We start from the raw sequence: 19,062 nt of genomic DNA on the forward strand, positions 1-19,062 counted from the left end.
AAAAATGTAAAAATCACAATGTCAAAATCTCCATATTCTCTTTTCCTTCAAAATATAATGTCTGAATTATTATTATTAGTGCCATTGTTATTTTGGTACTGGTCCTTGGAGCAGCAACTGTGGCTCAAGCACTAGGGCTTGAACTCAGGACCTGGATGCTGTCCCTGAGGCCTACCACTTGAGCCACAGCTCCAATTGTGGCTTTTTGGTGGTTAAATAGAGATAAAAATCCCATAGACTTTCCTGATCGGACAGGCTTGTAACCATAATCCTCAGATCTTAGCTACCCGAGTAGCTAGGATTACAGGTATGAGCACCACTGCCTAGCTGTCTAAATAATAATAATAATAATTATTATTATTATTTTGTTGTTGTTGTCGGTCATGGGGCTTGAACTCTAGGCCTGGGCACTGTCCCTCAGCTCTTCAGCTCAAGACGAGCACTCTACCACTTGAGCCACAGCGCCAATTCCGGCTTTTTCTGCTTTTGTGGTGCTGAGGAATCGAACCCAGGGCCTCATGCATGTGAGACAGGCAAGCGCTCTACCACTGAGCCATCTTCCCGGCCCCCTAAATTATTTTTTATCAACCAAGTCAACATTGTTTAGTGCTATTGAATATATGATACAGATAGACATATAAAACCAGCAAGGATATAAAACCTCATAGGAGACAAAAAAAAGTACTCAGCATAGAGAAAATGATGGATAATAGCTACTCAATGTTATATAAGTGGGGATAACAGAGAGATTAAAATGCTTGGGTGGTGGGAGGAATCAAGAAAAGTTTTCTAGGAAGAGGTGGCCTTTGAGTGAAACTATGTTGAAATCCATGTCATTTTTACAGTCAAGGGTATGAATTATTGGTGACATACTTCTTTTTCTTTTCAATCAGTCAATTGTCCCTTTGCTGTGGAGCAGTCTTTGGGGTTTATGTACATGTACATGTACCAAAACACACTGTACCCCATAAGTATGTATAATTATTAAGAGTCAATGAAAAAAAACTGTTAAAAAGAAAAGGGATTGGGAAGATGTTCTAGGAGAAAGGAATATGAGTCAACCTAAGCAAAGTGTAGGGTTTTCTTTGAATAGTATATGGAGTGCAGGCAAGGGAGACAAGGAGTAAGAACTGGGTCCCACTTGGTTAAGACAGAAGAAAACAATCAAAACCTCACGTTAGACAGGATGTAGAGCTTTACTACATGAAGAACCGAGGTGTGGAAGACGCCCAAAGGAAGTCCAGAAAAGCACTTATCCTTACCTTTCCTTTGAGCTGACTGTGTATGTACATAAGGATCATTCGTGGAATTTTGACTAAAGTGATAATAAAAGATCCTTTTGCCACAGTACCAAGGTGATAACGAATAAGGCGATTCACTGATGCCAAAATAGGTGTAAATGGCAAATTTCTTTTATCCCTATTTATAATGAACAAAAAAAGATAATTAAAGCCTAGATCAGGATAGTATGGTTGAGTACAGTACAGGCAAAATCAGTTTTCTATTCTATTCTATCTTAAAGACAAAATGGCTAACTAACTAATATGTAACTACTACAATCTCTACAATCTATTAATACACCACATGAAACTTATGTTTCACTTTTCTAGATTATTTCAATTGGGGTTCTTATGCTCTTGACTGAAAAACTATGTTACAAAAGCTTTTATTAATGAACATATAGTCAACTATATAATCAGAATTCTAAAAGTTGCTTTATCTAGTTCTAGCACTTCATGATAATAGAAATTATGCACTACTATAATATTTACTATAACAAGATATATCATAACTTACTGTTCTGGTAAATTTTTGAGACTATTATAAAAAAATATAAAGAAGAGAATAACAACCTCCCATTTTCTCACCTACCAGAATTATCAACTAAACGTTAATCATTTTTTTATTATTGTCAAGGTGATGTACACAAGGGTAACAGTTACATAAGTAAGGTAATAAGTATATTTCTTGTTGAACTTGTTACCCCCTCCCTCATCTTTCTCCTACTTCTCTCCCAAGTTGTACAGATCATTTCCAACATATTGTATTGTGAGTATCACTACTGCATTGGTTTCCCCTTTGTCTTTTGTCTCACCATTCTGTTGTTCCCCTTTCCCTTCCCTAATGGTACTGCCCCATTTGTCAGGAAATGAAGACTTGGAAAAAATCATATTAAATGTAGTAGGCCAGACCCAAAGAAACATAGGTCCTATGGTTTCCCTTATTTGCAATAATTAGTATATGTCTAGGATAATCTTAGCAGATGAGCAGAAAAGGTCAAGAGCTACGTATATCTGACCATGTAAGATGATGCTAAGCAAAATGAACTTCAAGACATGGACACAAGAAGTTTTTCTTTGTTGTTTTTAATATAGTATGTGATTTCTTGTTTCTTTTGTGTGTTCTTCCCTTATGGTTTATTCCTTGTTGTCAATGTATTTGATTTTGGTACCTTGGGATTGTATATATGTTTATTTAAATTTTAATCTTTTTAACAACATAAAATTCATACTAGCCTTAGCCCCCATGCTTTTCTCCTCTGTCTGCAGACCAGTCACTTAGATGAACTTGACTTTCCTGACAAAACTCTCACCTAGTAAAGTAGTAAGTGACCACAGCTCCTGCCACAGTCATCTGTTGACATGCTAGAATAAATTCACTGATCCAAATCAGGCCAACCACATGGTACCACCACATGTACTGCAGAGGCCCAGAAATTCGAAACTCCACAAAGCCTTGGTCATTCTGAACAGCACTGCCTAGGAAAATGTCAAAGGAAGAAAGAAGCAGCACATAAAGTATAAAACAAGAAAGAAAGAGATGAGTTTAATTTCCAACAGTAGATATCTACTCTCAAACCACAAATTTCTTGTTGCTATTTCACTAATGGACAAAACCCACAATCACTAAAGAGCTTGTGCACTTGTATAAGTGCACATTTGGTCTTTTCAAACTTTGAAAAGTTGCTCTACTAATATAAGCTTTATTACATTTTTGATAATTAGGCATACATTTTTCAACATTTAAAGATTTTTAAGGGCTATTTCTTATCCATTAATCACAGATCTAAACTACTAGCTAGGTACAGAAATTAACATCTTGTTTGGTGAATATGTACTAAATGGACAGAGGAAAGCCACATAAAGTTTACTATGCTTACATGACTCCTCACGATTAATTCTATGTAGACTTAACCTGTGATAGTGTGATAGAAAGCTGGACCAAATCATCTTCAGGAGCTCTAGCTAGGTTCAGAATATTTCCAAATTAGAAAATTCAAAGATGAAAATTGTTCCTGGTCTATTAAATGGTCTTAGAAGCAACACTAGAGAGGCTCTGCATTTTTCAGTTCATTTCAGAATGAATCCCAATGCCTGACTCAGCAGAGAATGCAATCCATGACCATCTCAAAACTAGGGAGCAGTCTTGGCCTACCTGATCTAGACTTACATTGCTTGGGTGCTATGAAAAACAAGGAGTTCTTATTATTAAAGAGCTGGTACTACTGCTAGATTAGACAGATATTGGACCTTCAACAAATGTATGCATAATTATCTTTCTCTGGTGTTTTGTGTGTGTGTGTGTGTGTGTGTGTGTGTGTGTTGTGGATCAAAACAAGAGGGCTATTGTATTAAGGCATACCCTCAGCTCTCTCTGAAGTTTTAAAATATTTGAGTGGGAAATTGGCTTTATCACTAAGAGAAAGAAGCAACTTTTCTTACCGGTAGTACCAAGAAAAAGTAGCGTCATGATCCAGTAGGCCCAGAACAAGACAAGAGCAAAGAAGGTCCAGAAAGGCTGGAAGACGAGCAGTGGCAGGTGGATGAAGACCTTGCCAGCCACATGGAACAAGGCAATGGTGAGAGCAACACGTTTGCGCATGACCAGCATTATCAGGAACAAGATAACCTGAACGGAAAGAAGACAAGGCAAGGGTCTGGCTACTCTTCTAAGCAATAGAAGCAGAAACAGCAAATGGTGAAAAACTTTAATTAGTAATTTTACTATATAATACCTAAATATTGGATATTATATCTATATATTATTGATAAATACATATTGTTAAGAGACATATTTGAGTTCTTGCCTGTATTCCTAGCTATTCAGGAGGCCAAGATCTGAGGATCACAGTTCTAAGCCAGTTCAGGCAGCAAAGTTCATGAGACATTTACTTACAATTAACCACAAAAGCCATAAAGTAAAGGCATGGCTCAAGAGGTAGAACACTAGCCTTGAGCAAAATAGCTCATCAACAGTGCCAGGGCCTGGTGTTTCAGCTCTAGTAGTGGCACACATGTGTGCGCACACACATACACACAGATACATCTGGGAAAATAACTAGTGAAAGAACAAATGGAATGATTATATTTCTTACTATACTATTCTACAGTAAGGAGAATTGTTTTAAAAATTAATTATGTCATCTTTGACAAAAGGAAATATGTTTTTATTAGCAAATGAGATAATGTAACTATTCTAGCTGAACACGTCTCAAAGAGCAGAGATACAGTGGCACATGCTGATAATCCTATCTTCTTGGGAGCATGAAATCTACAGAAATGTGGTTCAAGGCCAGTCTAGGAAAAAAGGTTAGCAAGACTATATCTCAACAAATAAGCTAGATTTGGTAGTATATGCTTATATTCCTAGGTAGGCAGAGATGATCCAAAACCAGCCCAGGTTAAAAAAAAAAAAAAGTGAAACCCTATCCAACAATTAACTAAAAAAGGGCAGGGCTATGACTCAAGTGTAAAGCACCTTTTTGAGTTCAAAGCATTCATATCAAGTAGAGAAGCCTGCAACAGACATTTAGTGGCACTATAACACAGTAGGAGACATTTTATCTAGTGGAAATCAGGATTGGAATGCAAAGCTACAGGTGAGTTTCAGTCCATCAATCATCTTCTGCAAAAAAAAAAAAAAAACCACAGAACCAAAAGACATCTGAGCTGTACTCACAGTGAACACTGTAGCTGAAATGGCATAGATCAGGAGAGCTCGAAGATTGTCTTCAGCTATCTGAAGCTGCTCAGGAATAATTGCTTCTTTGGGTGACCTCCTTTGCTTTGCATATAGCCACCATAGTACACCTGTGCCACCTGGAGACAAAAAAAATAAATGTTTCAGTTTTGCAAATAGTTGTACAAACAAGTACGCAGCATACATGCTCAATTTGCTAGACTCACCCTACACCACGAAGCTGAGACCATAACATCCATTTCCCTGTGAGGGATGGATATTTAACTATTTTGGCAGTGTAAGGAGGCATGCCAACTAGTCCTCTCTCCATCATCTTTTACCGGAAGCACTTAATTTGATATACTGAAAGATTTGTTAAGTGTTTCATGGAAAAGACAGTAACATATTTAAATGTATTTATCATTGGTTCTGAACATGATAGAGAGCCAAGAAAAACAGATATGCCAGGTGCTGGTGGTTCATGCCTATAATCCTAACTGCTTAGGAGGCTGAGATTTGAGAATCATAATTAGAAACCAGCTGAGACAGGAAAGCCCATGAAGCTCTTATCTTTAATTACCCAAAAAGCTGGAAATGGAACTGTAGCTCAATGGATAGAGTGCTAGCTAGAAAATTAAAAAAAGAACTCAGGGATAATTCCTGGGACCCAGGACAGACACAAAAAATAAAAATAAAAAAATAAATAATAAAGATACCTCTGAAAGGAATTGGTAGCCAGTAAGGAATTCCCAATCCCCCAATTTCCCATTCTCACTAATCATGTAGTAATGGGGCGAGGGTGGTGGTGGTAGTGGTGGTGGTAGTGGAATATGTTGTACATTAAATCTAAGGACAAAAAAAAAAATCCAGCAAGAAGCATATGGCTTAATTTTGGAAGGTATAACCAGTTATATGTAACTTTGACAGCGAGGCCTCATGTCAGAGAAAAAATAATAAGAGAAATCTAGTGAAACTACCCAGGAAAGTGTTCAGGCAAAGGGTTGGCATCTGAGATGGGATCCCACTTAGTATGTGGGTAACAGAGATCATTTTTGTGGCTACAGCAGTGAGCAATGAGGGAAGCAGGAAATGTGTAGCTGTGGCCCAGACCACGTTGTAAAGTTTTGTAGACTATAGTAAGGAAGAAGATTCAGAATAGATTTAGAATATAAACTGGATAAGATAAATGCCTGGAAGATAAAAACTTGGGCTAAGATCTATGTACATCAACCTGACTACCATGTATTCATGTAAAGAATGAATAAGTCAAAGGTCAAGTCCATATCCTATCTGTTGGAAAATACTAAGCATGAACTTATCTTCTACTGATGATGAGTTAAAGAAATTAAGAAAATGTGGGGTGTGTGTGTGTGTGTGTGTGTGTGTGTGTGTGAATTCTATGTCTCCATCAAAAAGAATGACACTGTCCAATTTGTTAGGAAATGGAAAGACCTGGAAAAAATTATATTAAGTGAAGTAAGCCAGACCCAAAGAAACATAGGTCCCATGGTTTCCCTTATTTGCAATAACTAGTATACGTCTAGGATAATTTTACCAGACAAGCAGAAAAGGTCAAAACCTATGTACATATGACCATATAAGATGATGTGAAGCGAAATGAACTCCAAGATAAGGACACAAGAAGTTTTATCTTTGTCCCTGTTATTTTTAATGTACTATGTGATTTTTTTTTTCGTTTCTTTTGTCTGTCCTTCCCCCATGGTATAACCCCTGTATTTGATTCTGGTGCCCTGAATCTTGTATATACATTTTTCTAATTTGGGGAGGGGAAATGAAATAACAAAATGCTGAAACAAGGATACAGGTTAACTCATTGTAAAATGAGATGTACAAGACACTATGCTGAAAACAAACTTTATAACTTGTTTGTGTGTGGGGGGGGGGAAGCTGGGGAAGTGAGGAGGGAAGGGATGGTAGAGGAAAAACAAAGGAGGGGGTAACAATGCTCAACAGGAAATGTACTCATTACCTTACTCATGTAACTGTAACCCCTCTGTACAGTTTTTTTAAACAAATATATATATATATATATATATATATATATGAAATCAAAACAACCCCAGTCTATGAGAAATAGTTCTTCCTTTTTGGAATCTTAATTACAGGAATATTGTTTGGAAAACTACTTATACACTAAAAAAATATGTTCTTGACAAGCTGAATTACAAAATTATGGGACAATATAAAATTTCAAGGAAAATGAGATGATGATGACATTAAGAAGTACTCTGTTCATGTATTAAACATCTGAATTTGTGCTAAGACCAGTGATCATCCCTTTACAGTTCAACCTAACTACAACATGTTTAAATGAGTATTATTAATTCTGCAAATGATAAAAATGAAATATAGGAAAGTTAAGTAATGTGTGAAAAATCACATGTAGTAAGCAGCAGAGCTGTGATTCAAGTCTAGAGTTATTATAAAAACTATCCATCTAAACACAGCTACATAGTAGGCTATAAACTGAGATGATAAAATGGCTGAGAACCACAGGTGTATCTATATACACTGAAGGTGAAATAACAAATGTAGATGCTCATGCATAGTCAGATAAAGAATTGATGGTGGGGAAAGTGACAATGGTGAAAATGAACTAAAGAGCTCTTTCTGAATGTAACTAAAAATGATGAATATACTGAAATGGTAGTTCAGAAAATTATAGTTGAAAAAATGAACATGGACCACAGAAAAAAATCCACTGGAACACAAATGATACTAGATACAAAAACAAACAACAAACCAAAAATAGAGTTGAAAAAGGTAAACAGTAAAATATATCGTATGTGAAAATGTACATATGTGTGTATGTGTGTGTTTATATGTGTTTTGTATGTGTGTGCTTATATATATGTTGTGTGTGTGTGTGTGTGTGTATGTGCACACGTGCATGTATGTTTGCATGCTGGTGCTGGGGCTTGAACTCTAGGCTCCTGTGCTTCTTGTTTGGCTCTTTTGCTCAAGACTGGGGTACTTTCCCACTTGAGCTACACCTCCACTTCTGAGAATAATATTTTAACTTTAATAATCTGAATATGTAACTTGTGATTTCTTTAACTAGGGCTGAAAAGTGAGAGTGAGGGGAAGGAAGTTAAGAGATAAAAGGAAGAAAAATTAGTACTAAGATTTAAACTAAATAATGTATATTCATTTACACATGCAAGGGGAAAAGGTCTAGACTCCACCTGCTAATAACCAGGCAGAAATGAGGAGGGGGAAATATACCTATGAAATTCATAAGGCAAAAATAAGCACTCTTCAAGCAAAAGTTAACAGCATTTGAAAAATTTCAATTTCTCTTCTTCATGTGTAACTATTTGTTATGGAATTCAGTGAGGCAGATATATACACAGGATAAGACAGGGTAACACAGGATAAGATAAACAAATGACTTACCAAGTGAACCCAGTATGACCAGAATAGTTAAGATCCACACAAGGACTCTTGATATATACCTGATTATCACCATCAAAATCATGGATAGAACTGTAGGGAAGATAAATAGAGAACAAGTAGAATTTCATTTGAAAACAGGAAAATATTATGAGCAATCTTTTCAATTGTTCTTTTTCCCAAGAAAATAATACTTTGTGGCTATTGACTAGCTTGTAAACTACATCTTAGGAAAGAAAAGTGACTGCTCTTGCAGTTGGATTTTGCCACTTGTACCACTTAAACAGCATCTTGAAACCAAAGGCATCTATCTGTGGGCTCCTACAGTATAGAAAAGAAGACATGCAAATGTACATGGTGATTGAAAAACAGACAAAACTGTTGTGGATTCACCACAGGGAAGACATCAGACATGCAAACACACACACATGCCAGTACACAAAGTAGAGACAATGACATGTCATGTTGGTGACAAGAAAAATCATCACATGTAGACAGCGATCAGTTTAATTAGTGCTACACTATCTTGAGTAATCTGTAGATCAATTTCTTTGATGGTTAATGGATAAACTAGATGGCATTTTATCTTTATTGGACATTTTTTTTCTTAAGCTAGAGAACTCCAAGGGAGTTCTGGCACTACAGGATTATATCCTGAAGCCACTAAAGCCAAAATCCCTTGAACAATTTCCTTACTGACTGAAGTCTTTCCTCAAAAATAAGCAACACTTAGTTTAAGTTACTTAACCAACCCCTTTACCAGTTCCAAACTTAGTCCTAATATGTTAGTCATTGAATAAAATTCTCAAAAAAGAGGAGATTTTACCTTTGCATTGGAATTATATTTTTGACATCATAATCTACAAAATGACTCTAAAGGTCCATTTCACAAGCAAATGAACAAAAATATTTTGGGCTTAAGCTACATTCTCTTTCTTGTGGGGAAGGCAGTACTTGCAAGTGCTCTACCACTCTACCTGCTTCTATCCTGCTTTTAGATATTATTCAGATAGGGTCTTGAGGTTTTGGCCCAGCAAGCTTTGAATACTGATCTTTCTGCCTTCACCTCTCCTACAGCAGGTATACCCCACCACACTTGACCTTATGCCAGAATCTTAAATCTCAAATGAAAATCATTCTAATGAGAATATGAAATTCCAATGAATTCACAGTATTACTACCTCATTTTATTTTATTTGCCAGTACTGAAGCCTGAATTCAGGGCATTGTGCTCACTTGGCATTCTTGCTCTCGGCTGGCACTCTACCAGAGCCATGCCTCTAGAGTAGCATTTTGATAGTTAATTGAAGATAGCCTCTTAGATGTTTGTCCCCCCCTGCCCAGGCTGGCTTTAAACTACCATCTTCCAGGTCTCAGCCTCCTGAGTAGCCACCAGCATACAGCAATTATCACTATTTTGAAGGTTTAGTTTTTAATTTTGGCCACAGCATCCAACTATTTCAGAAACCAAGTAATTTTTATAAAAAGGCTAATAATCAAATTTCTTGGGCCATTTGCAAAGCCAAATAAGTGGTTAGGATCTGTGTCTAGGAATATTATTAAAGTACTCACTTTTGGAATAAATGTACAGGAACGAAAAACAGATGGGAGCCCTTCAAATATCACAGATTTAGATTTTCATATGGACAGCTTTATTTCAATTGAGTCAAGTACTACCTAAGCAAAAAGAAAATACTCTCTAATGACAGGAAAGATGGAAATACAGCTTGTATATTCTCAATGACTATAATTTTGGTTAACAGAAATTATTACTAAATTTACTTATAGAATAAAAGTTACTAATTTCTTATTAGTTTTCTCCTCCCAACTAAGAATATTTATAAATTTGAATATGCCTTCATATAATTCTAGAATAATAACATGGAGTTTTCATCTCAAAAGGTTTGTTTGTTTGATTCTACATATTATTTATTTACTGACCAGAAAATTCAATAGCTAACAAGTGGAGATTACTTATTTTTCCAGCAAGACAGTGATATTGTGAACTATGGCAATAAAAAGGAAATTACAAAATTTAAAAGTAATGTATCAGAAATCTATGTTCTTAAATAAAAATAAATAAAAGAATATGAGGTCTCTTTTATAAGTATATATAACTTTTGGAATTGTATCTTAAAAAAACAAGGAGTTGTTGATTCATTGAAAGAAGACTCCTGCTGGCATATTAAAGGTAATAATTGACTTAGTAACCCAAGTTCGGGAAAACACTAGTTTTCTCAATGAAAGAAAAAAGAAGGGAAATAGGTTTCGGATGTATTTACATACTTCTATGTGCATATTTTAACAATATATAATCTAAAACAATTATGTAAGCTATGGGAAATTAAACATTTTACAAGTATCCCAGTTGGCTAAAAGAACAGTCTTCTACTGCAGTACTATGCAATAGCTAATAATGAAAAAAACAATTACCTAGTGATAACAAGCAAAGTCCCAATATAATTTCTTTGCTGGTCATTACTCCACTAATCAGCCTGTGTAAGACACTATTGTCACTGACAAAGGTGATCAGGGCCTCTGCAAACTTGGCATAGCAGGAAATGTTCACAGGAGCACAGCGATGGAAGAATGGAATAGGTGCACTGGTGACACAAGAAAAAAAAAATCAGAAAAAAAATTACTCCTACTTAATATAAATGCCACATCAAACACACAAATGAAAGGTGAATATGGCCGCAATACACTCCACCCTCCAGATGTCTTTATGGGAGCTCAGAGCTGTGTGTTTAATGCTACGAAGATGACTATTTTAGTCAGTGATGCAAATCTTACCACAAGCTTTATCAGGGAGGGTGGAGTGCATTTTCCAACAGAAGACATTATACCCTCCCCTTCTGAAAAGAAATACACATGTACATGTACACACACACACACACACACGCACGCACGCACGCACGCACGCACGCACACACACACACACACACACACACACACACACACAAAACTACCAGAAATGAAATCAACCAAAACCCCAGCCTGCACTTCTGCAGGCAAAGAGCAGATGACAAAGCTTAAGAACATATACTTCTTTGAACTGAAAACAAATTTTTGCCATAAGCAAGTTTAAAGTAAAAAACACGCATGCTTTTCCATGAAATGTGCCACTATGAATAGAATGTTTCCTCTAACAAATCAGCATACAAAACCTTAGATTAATAAGGCTATTTAGGTACAAGCTTAATACCTCCCATATACACCATCATGCCAAGATGGTAACATACAGACATGTGCAGTTACTTAGGACAATGGGCCATGAGTACTAATGTATGGAAATACTTAAAATGTAGTAATACACAGGGAAAATGATTTTTAATGTGATGATGGTGATGATGAGGAAGAAGAGGAACAGGAGGAAAAGAAGGTGAAGGAGGAAGAGGAGGAGGAGATCTTTGATTAAAAATGGCTGAGGATGTGGCTAAGAGGCACGATGCTTGTCTAGCATGTATAATAAGGTCCTGGGTTCCATCCCCAGCACCACACACACAAAAAAAAAGAAAAGAAAAGAAAAGAAAAGAAAAGAAAAAAGAAATCACATATAAGAATGGGAACAATCAATAGAATATTAAAAATGTTAAAAAAAAACAAACCCATACTTGTTCTGGGCTATTTTCCTTTCTTTTATGCTACTAATAATCCAAGGTTATAAGTGCTCACAAATACAGGGAAAATAGCTAGGTGCCAGAGACTCATGCAATCCTAGCTACACAGGAGGCTGAGATATGAGGATTACAGGGTCTATGAGACTCTTATTTTCAATTAATCACCCAAAAAGCTAGAAGTGGGGCTGTGGCTTAAGTGATAGAGTGCTAGCCTTGAGCTTTAAAGCTCAGGGATAGTACATAGGCCCTGAGTTCAAATCCCAGGACTGGCACACACAAAAAAAGAGGGGAAATAACTACTATGTAATTGTTTAACATAACTTATCAGGCTTCCATGGACTATAGTTTTGATTTGTGAAGGAACATCACTGTGAATGCGTTGTCATATAAAAGTTGATTTGTAATTTGTAATTCTAACTTAGAATTCTGAGAGGAATGCACATCTAATCAATGAGAGAATTTTAAACCCAGGACCATGAAGAAGTTGCCTTCAGGAGTGATTTGCTATGCTTCTAGGTGAGTTCCTAAGTAGGTCCATGTGTAATTGTACATGTAGGTGAATTAAGTTAAAATCTGGCCATCTTAACATGTGCTCATAACATCAGAGCTGTGCACAGGATTAAGAGCAGCAGTTCTAACATAATATATGTCTCTGGAATGATCTTAGTGTATCCTTATTTTTGACTGATATTTTATTTAGGTCCAGTTAGTAGAAAAGATTAGAGACTGGTCACCAAATTCCAAGGTGTCTAAATCTCAGCAAAACAACTCTGCATGACTTAAAGCAAAACTGCTGTCTTGGTTGCCTTCTTCAACTATATTTTTCAAATAAGAACAGTGAACTATGTATTGACTATCCATTAAATGTTAGTTAATAAGTAGCAATGGTAACAAAAATAAACAATCTCTTCTGTGCTGCTGTACTTTATAATACAAAATAATGCCTTACCTTAGTGATGCTTCAGTAAAATGTATCCAAAAATGATGCTGTAGCAATATGATGTGGATATTCATTAAAAATGATTCCTGGCTGTGCATTTATGTTTATCATCAAAATGTGTTAGTGAAAGCTAATGCCAAAGATCTGGCATCTTAATTAAAAACCACAGGGAGGGAGGGCATTATGAGTGGTTCTTGAATTACTCATAATTATAGGCATAAAAGTAATTTTTTATTAAAAGTTGCATCACTAATGATGTAAAAGGATGTTAACTTTTGTTTTTGGTGTGGTGTGAGTGGTTGATACTGTAGTCCTGAATTCATGGCTTGCCTCATGCTTGATTGAGCTATGAGCCTAATTCTTTCTTGCTTTTAGTTTTGTTGTTGTTTGTTTTTGCTTTATTTCTGGATAGGATTTTGTATTTTTTACCCAGGGGGAGCTTTAGACTATAATCCTCCTCCTTATGTTCCGTGCAGCTAGAATTTTCATTAAGTTATGAAATTTTATTCCAAGTTTTTCAGTTGAAATGGAGACTCACTGACATTTTTTTGGGGACTGGGCTTGCCTCAAACCACAATTATGCTGATCTCTGCCTCTGCAGTAGCTGAAATTGCAGGTGTGCAACACTATGTCTGGCTCTGCAGAACACTTTTAAGTGAAGCCTGGCTATCTTCAAAACTAAAATCCTTGTGGCTCCATAACTATGTATATATCTACATCTTCATCCTCTCTACACTTTACCCTATTGTCTCTGACATACTCTCTGCTAACCTCACTTGCCTTATTTGCCTTGAAAATGAAATTCCACCTTAAGGGAACTGTTTTCTTTTTTCTTATTTATATGACCAAAAGTTGTATCCCTAAATGATATAAAAGGGTGACCAAAAACTTTATCCCTAAATGATATAAGAGCGTGTTAAATTACAGAACACTTTTTCTTGCAAAGAGGGTAAGGTCAATACTGAAATCTTGAACTTAGGTTATTTTCTTGGCCCTGTTCACTTACTGTCCTTTTCTAGAAGATATTGATAAAGGGCCCCAAATTCTCCTAATACTGTATAGCTGCCTGTCCACTGTCTAGCTGTTTTTCCACCTGTTAGCTTCAAGGATAAGAATGATACTGGGTGAGTCTGGGTAAGTCTCTTCAGACTTACTATCACCCACCATCCTCCAAGAGCTCACCAAGAAGCCAGTGACTTCAAATTACAAAGGAACATGAAAACAAGCATTTTCAGTGTTTTCCTCTTCCAAGTTGATTTGAAAGAAAGGATTGCATTTCCATTAATTTCTAATGCTTCATTTCTATTTAGGAGAAATGACTGGGTAATATCTGCTTAGAATTTATTCTTTCAAGTCATTGTTCATACTGTCTAAGACACACTTGGGCAAATGGGAAGCACGGTTTCATAAGTGTTCTTCAAAGAACCATCTTCTTACTTTACAATTCAAACTATGTCCATTTTTTTGTTTTGTTTTTTTTTTCCTTTAAAGACAGTGCTACATTAAAAGGTATAAAGTTAGCACAAGCCAATCAACTGTACTGTTCAACTGATAGACAAATTCTGCTCTTGGTTATAAAAATAACAGAAATCGAAGGCAAATAAGAGACAATATTGAGCATATTCAGAAATGAAATGAAATACTTAGCTTTGAAGTGAAGAGTGCTACATTCCCTTGTTTATAAACTATGTCTCACATGAGTTTTTTTTTTTTTTTGCCTGAATTACCTTTTACTTATTACTATTTTAGGGGCTGCTGGCAATTGGAACTGAGGGCCAGTCAATCTGAGCACAGAACTCTGACATGGGGCTACATTTCCCAGTCCTTCAATGTATTTTCTTACACACACGCACACGCACACACACACACACACACACACAATCATGGCAATGAAATGGCTTGTACATTTCACCATTTAAATCTCATTTTGATGTAATGAATTTAAGATTAATTTGCTAATTCCATATAGCTCTGAACATAGGAGAACTAGTATATGAGATCATTTCTACTTTAAGCATCTAATCTTAATGACACAGTCTGTGCTTCTTAATTATGAAGACAGCATAAAATATTCTATTTACAGTGAGCTTTTCTACCTTTCAAAGCCCACACAATAGTGAAGCTTGAATTAGTCAATATGGTTCCATTAGGAGCTAATCCTGTTTCACATTATTGAAACATTAGCCAATGAGAACAAAATGAATTCATAATGAGACTTTTAAAGATTAAAATAAAATTAGTTACTCATTGGCAAATTGTATGCTACCCTGGCCAATGTATTGCCTATTTGCCTTTAAGTCCAGATTATTATTGTGAAAGAGCTCCCTACAGTATAACGACAAACAATGCCTAATGTCCCTTGTCCATAAGCCTTCACAAGAGAAGGCTTCTGCCTTCTCTGTCTCATATAATTATTTTAGGACCTAAGGTCTATGTCTCATACAATTGCTTAAGAACCTAAAGTTAAGAAGAAACAACTACTAATGATCTGTGATTAAAAGAATTAATTAAGAAAGAATATCAGCTGGGCGCCAGTGGCTCATGCCTGGAATCTTAGCTACTCAGGAGGCTGAGATCTGAAGAGAGCAGTTTGATGCCAATTCAGGCATGAAAGTCTCTTATCTACAATTTTAAAAAAAGAAAAAGCCAGAAGTAGTGTTGTGGCTCAAGTGGTAGAGTGCTTGCCTTGAGCAAAAGGAGCTCAGGGACAGCACCCAGGCCCAGAGTTCAAGCCCCAAGACTGGCAAAAAGAGATTGGGGGTGTGTGGAGGCAGGGAATCAATAATGGTTTACAGCAACATCTCTGCAGCATATGAAAATCAGGAATAAATAAGTTCAGAAGACCAAAGACTAATGGAAAGCTAGAGTTGTTCCATACACTGCAATTATTTTTTACTCTTCTTTAATTTTTAAGTATTAGAGACTGACTTTGGGGCCTTGACTCACTAGGCAGGTGCTCTACTACTTAAGCCATGCCTCCAGCCCCTTTTTAACACTAGTAATGTAGGGGTTTGTTTTGTGCCTGTGCTGGCCTGTGCTTCGATTCTACTTACATTTTCTCTCATCACTGGGGAGAGCATGTTATGCCACACTCAACCACTGTGTACCCCCCTGGCTGGAATAACAGGAACATGCTACTGCATCCAGTCCTTGGTTGAAACAAAGTCTCACAAACTTTTTCCTGAGGCTGACCTCAAGTTTCTGCCTCCCCTCAGCCCCCCACCCTAACTGTGATACAGAGCTGACAAGATCCTGGATTCATATTCATTTGCACAACAATTAGTTGTGTGGCCTTGGATAACTTATCCCTTCTCATCTCCCATCTCCTCATCCTTGAATTAGGGGCAATAGGTATACATGTTCTAACAAGGTTAAATGGGAGATATATATAACGTAAGAGCCTTACTGTGCTGGCTAGCATACAGAATATTATTTGTGTTAACTTACCCTTGATTCCTCTACTTATTTCCTAGCACCTAGCAAATCTGCTAGCACCCACGGGACTCCAGATAAATGATAAACTGAATTTCTGTAACCCATTTGTATGTTAGAAACAGATTCTCTAGCTACAGTACTCAGGTTAGATACTCTATATTTTGCTACCATGCTGGACCTTTCATTAAAAAACAGTTCTGAATATGGATACAGTATTCCCTTTCTGTAGCTTTGCTTTTAAGTGCTCTTAGGAATAGTAAGCATTTGGCTATTATGTATCATTCATGTTTTACTGTAAGTTAATTTAATTGCTTCTCTAATAGGCAATGGTTTCAGCTGCAGGTCTCTGGGTAAACAGGAAGGTTGGATCAAAGGGAAAGATTCTAGAAGTTGCGAAATATGTACCTCCTAAGTAGCAAGAATAATAATGGATATTTAACATATATTATCTTCTTAAGTCTTGAAACAAACCTGTAAGTATGAACAACCCATTGTTTTACACATGAGGATTTCTAGATTCAAAGTACATGCTCATATTCCTCTGTCCTATTAAGATGCTTCAAGGGGGAAAGAAGGTGAAAAAGATGTTGAAGAGCACATGGCTGCATCATTTTGGCCTAATGCTGAACTTCTGGTATAAAAAAAAAGTTTAGCAAGGGCCAGATATGGGGTACCCTTGCCTCCATCAATAATCCCAGCTACTCTGGAAGCGGAGACGAGAGAGTCACAGTTCAAGATTAGCCCAGAGGAAGAAATTAGGAAACCCTATCTAGAAAGAAAGAAAGCAACCAGGGCTGGGCAGGGGGCAGGGTGGGGGGGAGGTTAGATCAAGTGATAGACCACTTGCAAAAGCCCAAGTTCAAACCTCAATACTGTAAATAGCTAGCTAGGTAGGTAGATAGACAAATAGATGATAGATAGATAGATAGATAGACAGACAGACAGACAGAGAGTTTCAGGACAAGGGCCTCATCTTTGGAAAGCTCGACCCAATATTATATGTGGAATGGGCAGTGTCAAGTTTTTAATATTATTATTATTACAATTTTTTAGGCAAATTTTGTTCTCTTATCTTTTAACTTTGTTTTCCAAATACTACTCATTTTGTTCTTTACCAGATATGAATTGGTCTTCCTTCCATTAACTGTTTCTCCTCTTTCCAATAGGTTTAGTTCAGACAAAAATGGTAAAGTATTTAGACTGGGAGGTTCTAAAATAGGTAAAACATAAGAACCTGTAGGTACTGCTTAAACACAAGAGTGGATTTGGAAAAATTCAGCATTTTATTTTAGTGAGTAGAAGATGACTTTGTCAGAAGTGATGTCTGTTCATCAAACTTAGGACCCTAATCCTATGCTTTGTCTTTTAATGAGGAGGATGCAGGGTGAGGGTGTATATGTATGTGTATGGTGAGTACACATATTTGATATACAGGTAGTCAAGACGCATTCTGAAGAAAACCAACCTTTCATCACCAATACTACCACCCACAATAACACAGGAGTAGAGCAACCTTATCCTCACATCCAGCTTTTTAATTTATTCTTTCATAATATATTTTTAGCTTTCGAAAGAATAACTGTACATTTGAAGTATATATCTAAAACAAACTTTAACAGTTTGGTAGATAAGCATATACAGTTTTGCTTGTTCTTGTTAGTTTTTGCAGTACTGGGATTTGAACTCAGGCCTTCATGCTTGCTAGGCAGGTGCTCTACCACTTGAACATTGCTTCTAGTCTTTTTTGAGACAGGGTCTCACTTTTTGCCTAGGCCCAACTTCGATGGAAATTCTCCAAATTTATACTTCCTGTTATAGCTCTGGTAACAGACATCAACCTATTGTTGTGATGGGGTTTTATGAACTTTATACCTAGGCCAAACTCAAACTACAATCTTCCCAATCGCCACTTCCCAAGTAGGTATGATTGTGAATGCGAGCAATTGGCACCTACCTTTTTCTTGCTTTTCTAACAATATATTTTCTCCAATGCTATATTCAAAGGAAGGACCTCCTTTGCTTTATTGTTGTAGCCTCCCTGAAGTTCTTCACACTCATGAATGTAGACTCCTCCACAACTGGTGGTGTAAGGCCATAATTTTTAGGTCTATTTTTACGTCCTTCTTACTGAGTATCTTTTAAAATCATTCTTTTATGTCTATAGACTTTAAATTTGATTTCCAGAAATGACAAGATTCAAAGAGCTGGAAATGAATTTAACTGATATATCCTTTTCTGCCTTTCTCAAAGAAAATCTCCAGTTCCAAGTTAATAAAGCACAAGCTATAGCCATAAGTACTCCTAAAAAAAGTAGACATGATCTACTTTCATGTTTTCAAATCTCAAAAATTTTTACTTAGTAACTCACTATAATATATTGAGATATAATAAAACTAGCTGAGGTTCAGCTTTCCAGAAGTGTTCTCATGTTATAGTTAGCAATACATACTACAGCACTTAAGATCAAGCATGCTCCAAAGGTCATATGTGTGTATACACATGTATAAATACATGCATATATATGTACACATATATGCAATTCTTAGGATATAGTCTAAAGTACTAGGGATTCATATTTTTTAAAAATCTATTTATAATTGTAAAGTTAACTTTATTACTACTGTAATAGCCTTCCAAAAATATTTCTATCTATTACATGCAGTCAATACTTAATAAATATTTACTGAATAAGAC

At 36.3% G+C, this 19,062-nt stretch overlaps 1 protein-coding gene across 2 annotated transcripts in view; it reads right to left on the minus strand.

The window, feature by feature from the left end:
- The window catches only part of Slc44a1 (solute carrier family 44 (choline transporter), member 1), a 163,588-nt gene that overhangs the window by 60,111 nt on the left and 84,415 nt on the right, over positions 1–19,062 (minus strand). For both annotated transcript variants that reach the window (XM_013023310.1, XM_013023309.1), the window contains exons 7-12: positions 10,807–10,976; positions 8,377–8,466; positions 4,960–5,099; positions 3,723–3,909; positions 2,594–2,759; positions 1,263–1,419 (exon numbers count right to left, since the gene is read on the minus strand). In XM_013023310.1, coding sequence (XP_012878764.1) covers positions 1,263–1,419; positions 2,594–2,759; positions 3,723–3,909; positions 4,960–5,099; positions 8,377–8,466; positions 10,807–10,976 — 910 coding nt within the window. The remainder of the gene's footprint in view (positions 1–1,262; positions 1,420–2,593; positions 2,760–3,722; positions 3,910–4,959; positions 5,100–8,376; positions 8,467–10,806; positions 10,977–19,062) is intronic.

The sequence above is a fragment of the Dipodomys ordii genome, unplaced genomic scaffold (assembly GCF_000151885.1).
Source record: "Dipodomys ordii isolate 6190 unplaced genomic scaffold, Dord_2.0 Scaffold67, whole genome shotgun sequence".
NCBI classification, from domain to species: domain Eukaryota; kingdom Metazoa; phylum Chordata; class Mammalia; order Rodentia; family Heteromyidae; genus Dipodomys; species Dipodomys ordii.